General features: G+C 36.8%; 1 protein-coding gene and 1 pseudogene across 3 annotated transcripts; both read left to right on the forward strand.

Moving 5' to 3' along the window:
• The first annotated feature begins 1,200 nt into the window (after positions 1 to 1,200).
• Positions 1,201 to 4,145, forward strand: MAMYB (Duplicated homeodomain-like superfamily protein). 2 transcript variants are annotated; one of them, XM_078323051.1, is made up of 3 exons: positions 1,201 to 1,674; positions 2,074 to 2,396; positions 3,642 to 4,145. In XM_078323051.1, the coding sequence occupies exons 1-3, from the start codon at positions 1,241 to 1,243 to the stop codon at positions 3,851 to 3,853; spliced, it is 969 nt and encodes a 322-aa protein (XP_078179177.1). In that variant the 5' UTR covers positions 1,201 to 1,240; the 3' UTR covers positions 3,854 to 4,145. The 2 variants fall into 2 exon arrangements, with proteins under 2 accessions (XP_078179177.1, XP_078179176.1); XM_078323050.1 differs by having other exon boundaries at positions 1,202 to 1,674; positions 2,074 to 2,404; positions 3,647 to 4,145.
• A 1,847-nt stretch (positions 4,146 to 5,992) lies between these two features.
• LOC144573567 (uncharacterized) lies at positions 5,993 to 14,436 on the forward strand (annotated as a pseudogene). Its single transcript, XR_013518035.1, has 8 exons — positions 5,993 to 6,012; positions 6,110 to 6,226; positions 6,422 to 6,504; positions 6,603 to 6,689; positions 7,034 to 7,151; positions 13,042 to 13,081; positions 13,613 to 13,744; positions 14,044 to 14,436. The product of XR_013518035.1 is annotated as an uncharacterized LOC144573567 (transcript).
• Positions 14,437 to 15,617: the final 1,181 nt, after the last annotated feature.

The raw sequence follows: 15,617 nt of genomic DNA on the forward strand, positions 1-15,617 counted from the left end.
GTAACCCTCGCTCTCAGCTCTAAAATCCTAGACGACTTTCACCTCTCACTTTCAGAGACTACAATCACTCTTCCTTGTCATAAAAGATTCGAAATTAAGTTCATAAAAAATTCGATTCGAAATTAATTCAAACCAAACTTAGTTCGAAATTAATTCAAACCAAGCTTAGTTCGAAATTAATTCAATCCAAGCTTAGTTCGAAATTAATTCAAACCAAACTCAAACTGGAGTAAGTTCGATTCGGTTTGATTCATTTGCAACCCTAGTTGAGCAACACATTGTATAGCAAAATGTCATTGGAAATCCTCATTGTAATTATTTATATATAATAAAATATAGAGTTAGGTTATGGCACTATGCATAGTGCATATTAGTTCGTACTATAAATTTATATTTTTTGTTTTCAAAATCCTAACGGTTTGATTCAAACCTTTTAATATGATCTATAAATATGTAACTTGTAAACTAAATTTTACATTTTATAGAAACTTATTATTATGTTTTTTATATGAGTAGAAAATCACTTGATTTGAAAATTCTGGACGGTGCAAAATATTTTTATTATTTTTATACATAGTAAACAGATTCTAAAAAGACAAATTTTATCATGTTAAACATTTCGAATCAACCAACTTTCAAATCAAAAGATTTTAGTCCCTTGCATGAGCCATATGCGTTATGCATAATTCTATAACGTCGCTCTAAAATATGACTCCATAAAATTATAGCACAAGAAACTTCATGATAAATTAAAAAAAAAGAAAAATTGTTTGCACTTGATTATTGTTCAGATGGGAAATTAAAAATACAAATATCAAATTAATTCACGTAAGCAAACAATTTGATGAGAACACTAATCTAAATTCTTTTAAAAAGTCAAGAAATTAATTTGATTTTTCTTAAAAAAAAAGTTAGGAATTAAATCGGTGTAAATGATAATTTAAATGTTTTGAAAAGTTCGAGGAACCTGAATTTTCTGAATTCGTATCCTCTGCGTTAACTCAAAAAGGAATCTTTTGAGTTAGTGAATCTTAACCATTCAATCTGTTTTACGATTCGTACAGAATAAATCCGTACAAATATTAAAGAATCCCTATATCATAAGCAGGGCGGATTGACTCCGTTTAAAATCAGACGGTTGACATTCATTAACTCAAAAGATTCCTTTTTGAGTTAATGCAGAGGATACGCATTCGAATTTTCTCGTATTAAAACAGGACAGAGCTCGGCCTTTTCCGCCATGGATTACCTCGACGAATACGATGACGCGCGGCCGCGCTACCAGTTTCGCGGCGGCGGCGGTCGTGCCTCCAGCTCGGACCCTTCCTCCGACTCCTCCGCCTTGTCCAAGACTCATCTCGCCGCCTGCTTCTCAGGTTGCCTGCTCCTCTCTCTCTGTGCGTTCTACGCTTTCCAACTCTCATACGACATCCTTTTCTCTCTCCTTCTCTGGTTCTCGCTCTCTCTTCTTCTTGCTCCATTCGCCCCCTCCTCTGCCACGGGTGGAGTCGTGTATGTCGGCGGTGGCCCTGATTTACCCGAGCCAGTCCCCTCAATCTCAATCTCTGATCCCGTTGATTCATCTAACAACAACAACCGACGGTCCAGATCCCGTAAGCAGGTTGATAGATCCTCAGTTGAGACTGCCACTGCCAGATCTTCTAATGATAAAAGGTATCTTGAAATTTCATAATTTTGTTATGACAATATTTAATAATTCTTCCAGTTCCATGGTTATATGATAGTAATCTGAGTTCAACATGGATTTATATAGTAATAGTACCATGTGACACTGGTGCTGGATCTGATCAGTGCAGCTTGAAAGCAAAATTATACCACCTTGCTAGTTTTGACTCAATTGACTGAATTTTCCAGTAATTAACCAATTTTCCAGCAATTAGCCAAGGGAAAGAAGAAACAGGAACAGAACCTTGTGATTCTCAGTTGTAATTGTTTTACTTACCGGTGTTACCTGTAAATACAGTCATTTTTCTTGAGTAATACTAATTGGAACTTTTAACACAATACTGATAACCCCCTGAACACATTAAAACATATTTGATGAAAAATCAGCTTGGACCAGAAAAGATTGGAACAGAAAGCTGCAGAAGAAAAGAGAAGAGGAGAAGAAGAAGAGAAAAGGGAAAAAGAAGAAGAGAAGGATTGGACAGAGGAGGATCTGGATCTGCTAAGAAAACAGATGGCTAAATATCCTGTGGCTGGAGATCCAAATCGGTGGGAGAAGATTGCGTCTTCATTTAAAGGGAGACATGGCCTGGAGAGCGTGATCCGTACTGCAAAATTGGTGCAGGAGATGAAGGCGAGAGGAGAGAACCCATTCGAGCAGTTTTTGAAGAAAAGGAAACCTATGGACCCTAGATCAGAAGCAGCTAATAGTGAGTTCGTTTATTTAATATTCTGGTACCTAGAATTATCCTTGTCTGGTGATGTTTGGTATATTAAATGGAAATTACACTCAGATTGGTACCAACTCCGAAGAGAGTTTATTTCATTACAATATAAAAAAGTAGAGTTTGAAATTTAAATCACATGATGGGAAATCACCACTTGCTGATGAGAATTTATTAGCAAGGAGTTAGAAAAGGTCCAAAGAAAATTCCTCATTTATAAATTTTGCCACTCAAACCTAGTTAGGGTTTTGATCCAAATTGAGATTTCGAGAGTTGAAATACTAGAACTGATTAGAGGAGATGAATGGCAATAGATAAGAGAAAGAAAACAGTTACCTTGGAGTTGGGAAGCATCCCTTCTGATTGGGTGTTGGACTTCTAGCATCCGAGTCTTTTAGTCATTTGTAGTGGTAATAAATGGGCGGATTGGGTCAACTACTCAAATGGGTTCAGGTCAGTTTAGCTTTAAGTTGGTCCGGTTGCAATTAGCCATACAGGGTGTTATATATGGTGCAAATTAGACTTGTAGCATCTAGTCCTTGTCACTTAATTTTTTTTTTAAAAACGAAAATATAGTAACCCAATGTGGACACCTAAAATTTCGTTACAACGACAAAAACATCTTTCTTCTTTCTAATTTACAAAATTCAACATTATGCCCACTATTACTGTTTTCAAACCCCTGATGAGACGAAAAGCTAGTGTACTTGCCTAGTAAAGATAAAAAGAAGCAAACACAAGCATTCATGACAGGTGCACCTCATATAAATGCAATCCCAATTCTACCTCTTATAATGGTACAGGACCCTGGCCATAGTAACCTTGCTTCAGGTTGGTGTAGGTTCTGTCGACCTGGGGGTTGAAATTTTTCAGCTCTAGTTACTTCTAGAACAAAAAGATCATTAGTTGAACACAAGTGCATTCCTGTAGTTTACCCTACCATCAATTTCCAGTCTCTTTTTATGGATCAACAGTAGGAGTCTTGTTTTCTTTTTCTTTTCTTTTTTTCCTTTTGGTGGAAACTTTTTAATTGTCTTGATTGACTGCATAAGAACAATGAGATCCAAACTGAATACTGCCCAGCCGTCTTGGGCTTGTTCTAGTGTGCGTTCCAGGATGTGGGATCCATACAGAAGATCTGGTAATGGAAGTGGTATCTTATATGATTATTCTTCTTGATTGGTATAGGATTAAACTGATAACTGACATATCTGTTTTGGTTTTCAAAAGGTGAGGTGGAGTCAAAAGCTGATTTGAAGGAGGTTTGGAGTTCAGGTGATGATCTGGCACTGCTTAATGCTTTAAAAGCATTTCCAAAGGATGTGCCCATGCGCTGGGAGAAAATAGCGGCAGCTGTACCAGGCAAGTCAAAAGCTGGTTGCATGAGGAGAGTCGTAGAGTTAAAGAAAGATTTCCGTAGCATGAAGGCACCCGAAACATAGTTAAAAATTATTTTACTTTCTAAGATGAACCTCCAAAAATGAGCTTTATCTTTGTCCCATTTTTCTGTTTTGCAAAGTTGCTTCTATTATTTTCACAGGGGTGGCATCTAATTATGAAATCAATATTTTAGTGTTTACAATCCAGGGGGTAAATCTTTAGAATTTTGTTGAAAACAAACTAATTCATTGTTCAAAAGAACCGATAGACATAAATAGACCATTTCTATGGTGGCATACAATATACAACTCTGTTATGAAACGGAAATGTCAATTAAAATTATCTTATTTGAATGTTTATGATGTTTATTGTTTTTTTAAGCTAATGCTGTTTGTAGCGTCAGCTGATCACTATCAAGATTGAATCTGATTTGAATATGTAACATTCTGTCGGAGTGAACCGTGTAAAACAAGGTATTTTGCTTCTTTCTTTAAAATCTGTTTGGGCCGCTTTGTGCTGCCCTATACACAAAATGAGGTCCCTCGTGAATTCTGACGAGTTCGGATCTTCTGAAGTAACTCAAATGAGTTTAGATCATGACCGTATGATCAAAATTTGGGCTAATCCGGTTCGAGGTGAAATGCACAGGGTTCCTTTACTATCCGTGCCAATCGGATTGTCCGGATCTAAACTCAAAATTTGAGTTACTTTAGGTGATATGAATTCTGACCCCCTTTGCAGAAGAAAATAGAAATAAGATTCTGACAACATACTTTTACAAGTAAGGACTTCGGCTGCAGATTTTTTTTTTTTTTAATAGAACTGTTTTTAAAAAATTTAACAGAACAAGCACTATATGTGAGAAAGCTATAAAAAAAAAAATCCACCGATTATAGAAATTGGTGGAGGCAAAAAACCATTTTCTCCAAACTTCACATTTATCACTATCAATAGTCTGAAAATCAGATCAGTGGAGAAAATGTTTTTTTTTTCCCTCCTTTTTTTGTAATTTTAATGCAAACAGTTCTTTTTTTTTGTTAAGAAGATTAAAAACATTTCTATTTAAAAAAAAATCCCCTGCTGCACTTAGACTTTAAAATACATTGATATATAAATAAAACGAATTTGCATTATGCATTTCTATCAAAAACATGTGATTTATAGAGTTTTATAATTGTAAACTCATGTAATGTGTTATAAATGTATTACCGTCATATACATGTATCGAAAAATGAGGTATTACTTAAAATTATATCAAATAAGTTATTTTAGCATATAGTTGACAAGTTTTGGAGAATAATTGTCAATTGTGATTAGTTTTATGACTTCAATAAGGAGATTAATTACAAATGCTAATAGCCTAATAGATGCATGTAATGTACTATAAATGCATTTTGTAGCATAAATGTGCAGAAAACTGAATGTATCATTTAGAATTATCACAAATTTAAGAATAACTATCAGATTTTGATTATTTTATTTTGGAATGAGACCATTGAAAGGCATCAATAGATGCACGCCGTATGATGTAAATGCATTCACGTATAGTCCGTTTGTAAAAATTGATTTAAAATTAGCACAAATAAATTGATTTGACATATAATTGACGGCATTTGGAGAATAATTGTTACTTTTCGTGAATTTATGACTTGTACCAATGCTTAAATTGATCGAAAGCATCAATAGACATGCAAAATGTTGATCAAGTTCATTGGTCATTGTGAGAGGAACAATCAATCTTTAATATAATTGTAATATTTATAAGTTGGGAATACAGAGGTGCACTATTTTAATCATTGGGAGAGATTTGAATTGATTGAATTTTTATTATCAATTTAAATCATATTTTAAGTACAATTAAGTTTCGAAAATGCATTATAATTTCTGCTCGTAAATTAATTTGTGCACAAATCAAAGAGTACGTACTTCAAGAATGCCCGTTACAAAAGAGTTGCTTTTTCCATCAAACAATCGGATCCCACCCACAGACTCTTTTCTTCCTCCGAATCAGTTGCTATTCCAAATCTCTCTTCCCATCATAAACCGCATTTAACCTTTTGAAGAAAATGGTAAAAAATTCCAATCTGAGGAGACAGTCAGTCGCAAACAGTCTAGAAGAAAGAATTGGCGTAACTCGGACGTAAGGTGAAGCTCTTTAAGATCACGGTATAGCAATTCTTCAATTTGTAAGACAATGCTTTTGAATTGGCCAATTTGGACAGTAAGGCATTTTTTAGGGTTTGTGACTTGGTAACCGAGATTACAATAGCTAACCTGATTCTAGGGTTTATGATTTTGTAAATTTTATGACATTTCAGGCATGGAATTGAAGCAGTTGGTAAATCAAACGAAGCAATGGATTAGTGAACAGCCGGTTGAACAGATATACGCTGCTGTAGCTGTTCTTCTTGTAACTTTTGCCTTTTTCCTCATCTGTAAGTTATTTCTACCATTATTATAGGTTCTTAACATGTTTTTCCATGCTAATTAAAATGGTAAATTTAGACCGAACTGTAATCACAGCGCTAGTAGTCATTTTACTTATTTAATTCTTAAGTCGAGGAATTTCATAAGAAGATTTTGGATATGATTTCTTGGGTATTAATTCGTTGTCACTAATTGTATTGCAGTGTCTTTCTTAAGGACTTCCAAATCGAACACTATACTTCTAGCTGGCCTCAGTGGCAGTGGAAAAACTGTTCTTTTCTACCAGGTAAATTTTAACTTAATGCGTGGTCATTTTACTTGTTAAATTTGGATAGAATCCACATCGACTATATAAGAGTCAAATTTATTTTCTCATTTTTGTAGCTTCGTGATGGGTCCCCGCCCCAAGGCACAGTAACTTCAATGGAGCCAAATGATGATACCTTTGTGTTGCATTCCGACTTATCTGAGGTAACATTATTGTAATTTTCTATTAATTATGAGCTCAAGTGCCCATTTTTGTTTGTGCTGTTAGCTAAGTGTACTTGATGCTGTACACTCCAATAGTGTAACTTATACTGTGTACTTCCAGAATTCTCGATGTAATTATTTTTTTTTTTTCTAAATGCTTTCTTGGGAGCTTTATTTGGGTGTCTACATTGTAAAGCTTAAATGGATCAAAATGTACCCAAAATAAACACATGTCAAGCTTAAACAAAGAATTATGAGATCCTTTTTGCAAGTTTGGCACTGAAGGCATTTATTGGGATTTATATTGCGACTTGTTTTCTTTTGGTTTTTTCTTGGTGAGACAGGAAAAGCAAAAGAAAAAGGCGGTACCAGTGCACTTGATAGATGTACCAGGCCATCCAAGGCTGAAGCCAAAGCTTGACGAGTACCTTCCTCAAGCTGCCGGCCTTGTTTTCACTGTTGATGCGTGCAACGATCTTAGATAGTCGAAGCAGGTAGAATCAATAAAGTTTGATCCTGTTAACTAATTTTGAGGTAATTTTGTATAGAAATGAAGAAATGATATTATTTCCAACAACGAAGAGCAAACAGCAATTCGTGAAGTTCAGTACATTTTTTGCATAATCCCTCTCCACAGGAGTATTAGCCTTATAAAGGCGATCTAAAATGTAAAAGAAAGTAATTAAAATGGATGCATAAAACATTAGATTTATTCTAGGCTGAACACGTCAGCAAAAGAAACTGACGTGGAATAACAAACTTCAGCGGAGGTGGATGAATCGTTATAACAACTCTGGAAATGTCAGTGCCTTTGTCTATTGGTTCCCCTCCAGTTCTCCCTCCTCTCCAATCGTCTCTGTTGTAGGTATTGGACCCATATTGTCAGACTCAGAGACCAACACTGCCCCCTTTTTGCTATCAACTGACAAGGGTCCACTCGCAGAGTCATCGTCAATAAAAGACCCTTGCCCGAACTTCCTGACCCGGCTGCCCTGAGTTCCTTCTTCATTTAAATTGTTCTTCCCAACGGTAACCCCCAAATTCATTCCTGTCCGTTGCACTCCCTCTCCCTTCAGAATATTCATGTCCTCATGAATAAAATTAGGAAATTTGTGATCAATCCACTCATAATCCTCCCAAGTGGCATCCTCATGAGTCTGATTACGCCAGTGGATCAGCAATTGCACTTGTGCAGCATTCCTCTTCTTCACTATGCGCCTTGCTAGGATCGACAAAGGTTCAAGCTTGTCCTTAGTGTGAGGACCGAGTATGGGTAAAGAAGGTGAAGGTATCTGTCTTTCACCCAATTTCTTTTTGAGCCGTGAGACATGAAACACAGGGTGAATTTGGTGGTAGGTTTAGTTTATATGCCGATTCCCCAAACTTCTGAATTACCTCAAAGGGTCCATAGAACCTTGAACTGAGTTTCTGGTTCTTCATGCCACTTACTGTAATTTGGCGGTAAGGTTGTAATTTCAGATATACCCAGTCTCCTACCAGTCTCCTACAGCAAAGGTTCTTTCACTCCTGTGTCGATTCTCAACCTTCCTCATTCTGTCTTGAGCTTTTTTCAAGTTGTTTTTCAGCAATGACAGTGCTGATTGCCTGTCTCTCATGACAATGTTTACGGCCTCTACCTGACTTTTGGGTATACTGCCTAGAGCTAACTGGGGAGGGGAATACCCATATAGTGCCTCAAAAGGAGTACTCTTAATAGCACTATGCCAATTTGAGTTGTACCACCACTCAGCCAATGCCAAGTAATCCTTCCACTTTGACTGTTTATCAAAAACCATCCCTCTCAGGTACTGTTCCAGGCATTGGTTCACCTTTTCAGTCTGGCCATCCGATTGAGGATGATAGGCAGTACTCATATTCAGTTTAACCCCCAACTTTCCCATCAATTCTCCCCAAAACTTGCTGGTAAATGCAGGATCCCTATCTGATACAATATCAGTAGGCAAACCATGCAACCTGTACACTTGTTCCATGAACTCCTGAGCCACACTTGCAGCTGTGTATGGATGCTTAATGGGTATAAAATGTGAGTACTTGGTAAGCCTATCCACAACAACTAGTATGACTTCATAACCCTTGGACTTAGGTAGACCGGTAATAAAGTCCATACCTATGCTGCACCATGCTTCCCTTGGTATAGGTAGTGGTTGAATGAGTCCAGGATTTGGCACATGCTCCCCCTTGTTGACCTGACAGTTATGGCATTGCTGTACATGGGTATGCACTGTCTCCTTCATCAAGGGCCAATAGAATGACCTTTTTGCCCTTTGATAAGTAGCCGTAATTCCTGAATGGCCACCCAAACTAGAACCATGCAATTCTTGCAAAATTTTATGCCTCCAATTCTCACCAGAACCCACACAAATCCTGCCTTTATATCTTATCAGTCCTTGAAACTCAGTGTAAGGGAATGTTGCCTCCATAGAACTACTATTCTTCAGCTTTGTTCTCACCTCTTGTATCCATTCATCTCCCTCATAACTCTCCTTCAATTCCTCCACCCACCTAGGTATTAGTACACTAACTACCTTTACCTCTCCTGGTGACACCACAACCTCTCCATCTCCTTCTCTCCTTGAAAGAGCATCAGCAACCTTATTTTCAACACCCTTCTTGTACTCAATTCTGTAATTTAGACCCAGCAACTTACTCAAACCTTTGTGTTGCATTGGAGTATTAACCCTTTGTTCCAACAGGTACTTGAGGGCAATTTGGTCAGTTTTGATGATAAATTCTCCTCCCATCACGTAATGCCTCCATTTCTGTACAGCTGTGAATAGGGCCAATAGTTATTTCTCATAAGTGGATAAGGCTTGACTTTTTACCCCTAACTTCTTACTCAGGAAAGCTACTGGTCTATTGGACTGCATGAGGACAGCACCAATACCATCTTGGCTTGCATCAGTTTCTACCACAAATGGTAGAGTGAAATCTGGAAGCTTGAGAACAGGTGCTTGTACCATAGCTATTTTCAATTGTTCAAAAGCTTGTTGTGCTGCATTGTCCCATTTAAAAGCATTTTTTTTCAAAAGGTTTGTCAAAGGTTTAGAAATAATTCCATAACCTTGAATGAATTTTCTATAGTAGCCAGTCAATCCCAAAAAACCTCTCAGCCCTTTGATATTTTTTGGAATTGGCCAACTAACCATAGTGGCAATTTTGTTTGGATCAGTTGCTACCCCCTCTTTGGAAATGATGTGACCCAAATATTCAATTTTGTGTACCCCAAACTCACATTTATTTCTCTTAACAAACAATTGCTGATCCTTCAATGTTTGTAAGACAGTTTGCAAATGGTGAATGTGAGTATCTAAATCTTTGCTATACACCAAGATATCATCAAAGAAAACTAACACAAACTTTCTGAGAAATGGTTTGAAAATGCTATTCATTAAAGCTTGAAATGTGGCTGGAGCATTAGTTAGCCCAAAGGGCATAACTGTAAACTCATATAACCCCTCATGAGTTTGAAAAGCTGTTTTATGAATATCATTTTCATCCATTCTAATTTGATGGTAACCAGATCTCAAATCTAATTTTGAGAAATAATCAGCACCATGCAACTCATCAAGTAGATCTTCAATGATTGGAATGGGGAATTTGTTTTTAATGGTGTTCTCATTGAGTTTTCTGTAGTCTACGCACATCCTCCAGCTGTTATCCTTCTTCTTGACTAGGAGTATGGGTGAAGAGTAAGAACTGATGCTAGGTTGGATGAAAGAATTTTGCAGCAGGTCCTGCACAATTTTCTCAACCTCTCCCTTTTGGTGGTATGAAAGTCGGTAAGGTCTTTGGTTGACAGGTTTGGTGTTAGGAAGAAGGGTAATTTTGTGGTCCACTGGCCTTGTTGGAGGGAGTTGTTTTGGTTCAGCAAAGACTTCATGAAACTGGTTCAATAATGTGTTGATTTTTGGGTTCACTTGCAAGGTTTTGTCTTCTTCTCCTTCCTCAATTCTGAATATGTGAGCTAGAAACACTTGGTTACCACTCTTATTCTCCTTCTCCACATTTATAACTCCCTCACAAATTTTTACATCTGCACCCTTGTTACCTGCCAGGAGATTCACCTTTTTACCCTCATACTCCACAACAAAATGCCCTTTCATCAGATTCATTCTAATATCACCTAGACTGGCAATCCAATCGACCCCTAGAATCAACTCATAACCTTGAACCTCCAGAATTCTGAAGTCAGCACAAAAAGGATGACCCTGTATGGTAAAATCAACATTCTTGCACAAACTGTTAGTAACCAACTTCTCTCCAGTAGCACTTCTTACCAGTAGGGTAGTGGTAGTGCTTGTGTCCAGTTTCAGCTCATCAACAACCATGGGATGTATAAAGGAATGAGTAGCACCTGTGTCCACCAATATGCATACTGAAATGTTCCCAATTTGCCCTTTATACTTGGGAGTCCTTCCCCCTCCAGCTTTACTGTCACTGCTCAATGTTGCAATCTCTTCTTCTTCCTCTACATTTTCAGGATTTCCATATTTCACTATTTGCCCTTCTCCTTCGAATTCCCTCTCTTCTTCCTCTTCTTCTTCTTCTCCTTCTAGAGTATGAATCCCTTTATTACATTTGTGCCCTTGCCCCCACTTCTCATTACACTTAAAACACAAGCCTAGAGCCCTTTTCTGGTCTAAGGTCATAGAATTCTGGTTTTTAACAGGAGGTTTGTAATTGGTGTAAGTTTCAGGGGGTTTTCTGTAATTTCCTTCAATAGCCTTGATAGGTTTATTAGGTGCATTGATTTGAGGTCGGAAGTTTGACTGAGTCTGAGGTTTTAAGAAAGTGTACTTCTTTTCAGGAGGGCTTATGGCCACCTCTAATTCCAAGGCCAAGTTGAAAGCTTCATTCAGTGTTTGAGGCTTAAACAGGTTCATGGAATTCTGTATTTCCTCTTTCAATCCACAAACGAAACTCCATACAAAGAAGTATTCGTTTCTTATCCCCGTTTCAATGAGCAATCTAGATTTAGCCCTTTGAAATTCCCTTATGAATTCATCTACTGAATGAGTTTGTTTTACCTTTTTAAACTGCACCACAGGATTCAAATGACTCCTCCTCTTGAATCGCTCAAAAACAGCATTCACTAATGCCTGCCAATTCGAGTTTGGAAACTCAACCCGATAACACTCATACCATTCCTCAGCATCTCCTGTGAAATGTCTGGTTGCCATACCCACCTTGTACACTTCTGCTGTCTGGCAGTAATTAAAATAGAAATTACTTTGTTCTAACCACTCACTTGCTTTGCTCCCATCAAAAACAGGCAAATCGATGTGTGGCATGAAACCTCTTGTCATCTGACCATTCTCTACAGTTCGATTCTGCCTTCTATTGTCACTATGCCCCTCACCTTCATCGTCAGGATGTGGATCAGGTCCCTCCTTCTCGTTAACACGAAAGAACCGATCAGTTCGGTGTGCCTGATTGCTGTGCTGCCCATTATCACTACTCCTATCCAATACCAGTGATCTGATCATACCCGTTAACTCTCTGAACTCGGTACGCAACCCATTCAGCTGATTTGCTTGATCTTGGAACTGAGCTTGAATCTGATCATCGCGGTTTTGCTGAGATATCTGAATATCTCTAGTGTACTGTGTCAATCGATCGTTCAAGGCTATCAGATCTAACGAGATCTCTTCGGGTGGTTCGTTAGTACGCTGTTTTGGCGGCATCGTCTTCTATAGCTGACACTCCCCAGATGTGGCCAACTTGGCTCTGATACCAGAACTGCAACGATCTTAGATAGTCGAAGCAGGGAATCAATAAAGTTTGATCCTGTTAACTAATTTTGAGGTAATTTTGTATAGAAATGAAGAAATGATATTATTTCCAACAACGAAGAGCAAACAGCAATTCGTGAAGTTCAGTACATTTTTTGCATAATCCCTCTCCACAGGAGTATTAGCCTTATAAAGGCGATCTAAAATGTAAAAGAAAGTAATTAAAATGGATGCATAAAACATTAGATTTATTCTAGGCTGAACACGTCAGCAAAAGAAACTGACGTGGAATAACAAACTTCAGCGGAGGTGGATGAATCGTTATAACAACTCTGGAAATGTCAGTGCCTTTGTCTATTGGTTCCCCTCCAGTTCTCCCTCCTCTCCAATCGTCTCTGTTGTAGGTATTGGACCCATATTGTCAGACTCAGAGACCAACACTGCCCCCTTTTTGCTATCAACTGACAAGGGTCCACTCGCAGAGTCATCGTCAATAAAAGACCCTTGCCCGAACTTCCTGACCCGGCTGCCCTGAGTTCCTTCTTCATTTAAATTGTTCTTCCCAACGGTAACCCCCAAATTCATTCCTGTCCGTTGCAATGCGCAAGATTTCTTGTACAATTACCAAGCTGCTGCAGAGTAATTCCCCCATCTTTCTTTATCTAATTTTCCACCTTATTCAATTGTGGGAATTATTGTACTTTTCTTGTGCCTGTGTATTGCAACATCTACCTTCTCCATGCGTAGTTCCTTTTGTCGGTTACTGGACATTTTATACCATTCTTGTGCCTATTGGTTTAGTTATGTATCGTGGACATCTATTTATCAAACCACTATCTTGATTTCTTTATTTGTTGTTCTTGCTGTTGATTTTGATGTTACATGTTTCCTCCCAAAGCCTTTATCCAAACATATCAACTAAACAGTAAATAATGCAACTGTGTCTTATGCTGGACCTTTTTTAGTCCTTTCTTTGGTGGTAGGAAGGGTTTGAGGTTTTCAATTAAGTTTAGATGTTGGTTAAGCAGCATAATTTGGCCCCTAAAGTTACAGAAGTATTGAATTGATATAGGTAAGGTAATAGATGGTTTTATCTGGTAATGCAGTCAAGGTTTCTTCTGGTTTACTATAGAACTTACCTTTTGTCCCTGTTCTCTGTATTTTTCGAAGGTACCTATATGACATACTGACAAAGGCAATTGTGGTGAAAAAGAAGATACCTCTGCTGATACTATGCAACAAGACTGATAAAGTGACAGCACACTCTAAGGAGTTCATTAAGAAGCAGCTTGAGAAGGAAATGTATATTTCTCCTCCCTTTCCTACTTTAGCTCAATATTTTGCTCAGCCTTTTTCTTTTTCTTTTATTTAGACTATACACATGTTATAAAAGTAGCTTTAATAACTGCTGCATCAGAGTGGTTTGATTCAAGGGTGCAATATCAGAGTTTTTTTGTTGTGGATAGGATAGGTAATTTACCTACTGGTGGAGTACCATTTCTCGTGTTGTTCATGTAATAAATGTTAGTAATTTGTCGAGTATAACAGAATAGTATGAAAATCTTTTTTTTTTTTTTTATTCCTCTTATTGTTAATTTTAGCGATAAGCTGAGGGCATCCAGAATGCTATATCAACTGCTGATGTCACTGATGAGGTTGTGCTTGGCACACATGGCACTCCCTTCTCATTTTCACAGTGCCAGAACAGGGTTACTCTGGCTGAGTCATCTGGTCTGAGTGGCAACGTCTCTCAGGTCGAGCAATTTATCAAAGAGAATGTTAGAAGCTGACATTGGGGTTTGAATTTTTACGGATTCTTAACTGCTGCATCAGGAGCGTAGGTCTAACCCATTGGGTTCTTATTTTGAAAAACCTAGTTATTTGTTGGAGCTATATTTTAGTTGTGCAGAGATTTTTGGAGCATCTTCTTATTTTAGTTCTTATTTTTTTTTATGGGTTTTAATATGTTTTGGATTGTTGAAACCCGAGCACTATTTGTCAGGAATTGTAGTTATGTTTCTGATTATGGTTCTTTTCTCTTGTCTTTTTAGTTGTGTCAACTTCTTTCAAGAGGTAGTATAGTTGTGTCATTGGTTGATTTGATTCGGATGAGGTGAATTTTGAGATTCTTTCTTGTAACCTTGAAAACATTTTTTTCATGAAATGCAACCAGCAAAAGCGGCCCAAAGGGAATCTTTGCGGTAGGATTAAAAAAAAAAAACAATTCTTTAGCATAGGTGGCCTAGATTTGCAAAATGTAGTACAGGCGTTAGAACAGCTTTGCATTTTTTTGCATTTTTTTATTTTTATTTCACAGGATACTAATTTTTTTATATATAAAAATACTACCATTCATGATTATATTATTACGTAAAGGCCCAGCTACTAGTGTTCAATAGTTTTTAATTTAATATATATTTTTTAATTTCTCATTAATTTGATATATATTATTTTTGTTTCTCATTAATTTGATATATATTTTATTGATTTATTTATTTTTTTTGCTTCTCATGCATTAATTTGAAATGTGGAATTGTTAATTATAAGAGAATAAATACAAGGTCTTCAAATGCCAAATTACTGAAATCAATCTACTTTCAAGTGATATGTTTATGTATAAAATTTATAAATTTTTGAATTAATTTAGTATAGAGTCAAGCAATTAAAAGAAAGAAGGTTTATCAGTTAAATTTAATGCATTCATTTATTATTATTTTTATCACTTTGCTCAAATTATATCCAAAAAAAATATATATTTAGTATGGTGGCATTCTCTTTTAATGCATTCTCTATCAAATTACATAAGTATTGGAAAAAATATAACCCCCACAAACACCGTGACTTAATTACATCTCAGCAATACCGTAACCAGAAGCTTCTCTCTTTAAGGATTCTTCCAAGTTTCAACTAGCAACCACGGTGACATTCTCTTTTCTCGAAAAACACGTTCATGTCGCTACTTTCAAATGACCCATGTAAATCATACAAACCACAAAATTACTCATGAAATATATAAGTTTGAAGTTTCAATAGTTTGAATTTGTTGATTAAAACTAAGTTGATAGCATTTGAATTTAAACTCACAAAAGTACTTAGTGAGCTTAACTTAAAAACACTTTAATTTTACTTAGTATATACAATATAATTTATGAATGTACTAAAAACTCTTTTATTT

Source organism: Carex rostrata, chromosome 21, assembly GCF_964058835.1.
Source record: "Carex rostrata chromosome 21, lpCarRost1.2, whole genome shotgun sequence".
Taxonomy (NCBI): domain Eukaryota; kingdom Viridiplantae; phylum Streptophyta; class Magnoliopsida; order Poales; family Cyperaceae; genus Carex; species Carex rostrata.

Coding starts and splice junctions, on each gene's coding strand:
- MAMYB (XM_078323050.1), top strand. CDS start 1,241: ATGGATTACCTCGACGAATACGATGACGCGCGGCCGCGCTACCAGTTT. Junction 1,675..2,073: donor AGATCTTCTAATGATAAAAG/GTATCTTGAAAT, acceptor ATGAAAAATCAG/CTTGGACCAGAAAAGATTGG. Junction 2,405..3,646: donor AAGCAGCTAATAGTGAGTTC/GTTTATTTAATA, acceptor TCAAAAGGTGAG/GTGGAGTCAAAAGCTGATTT.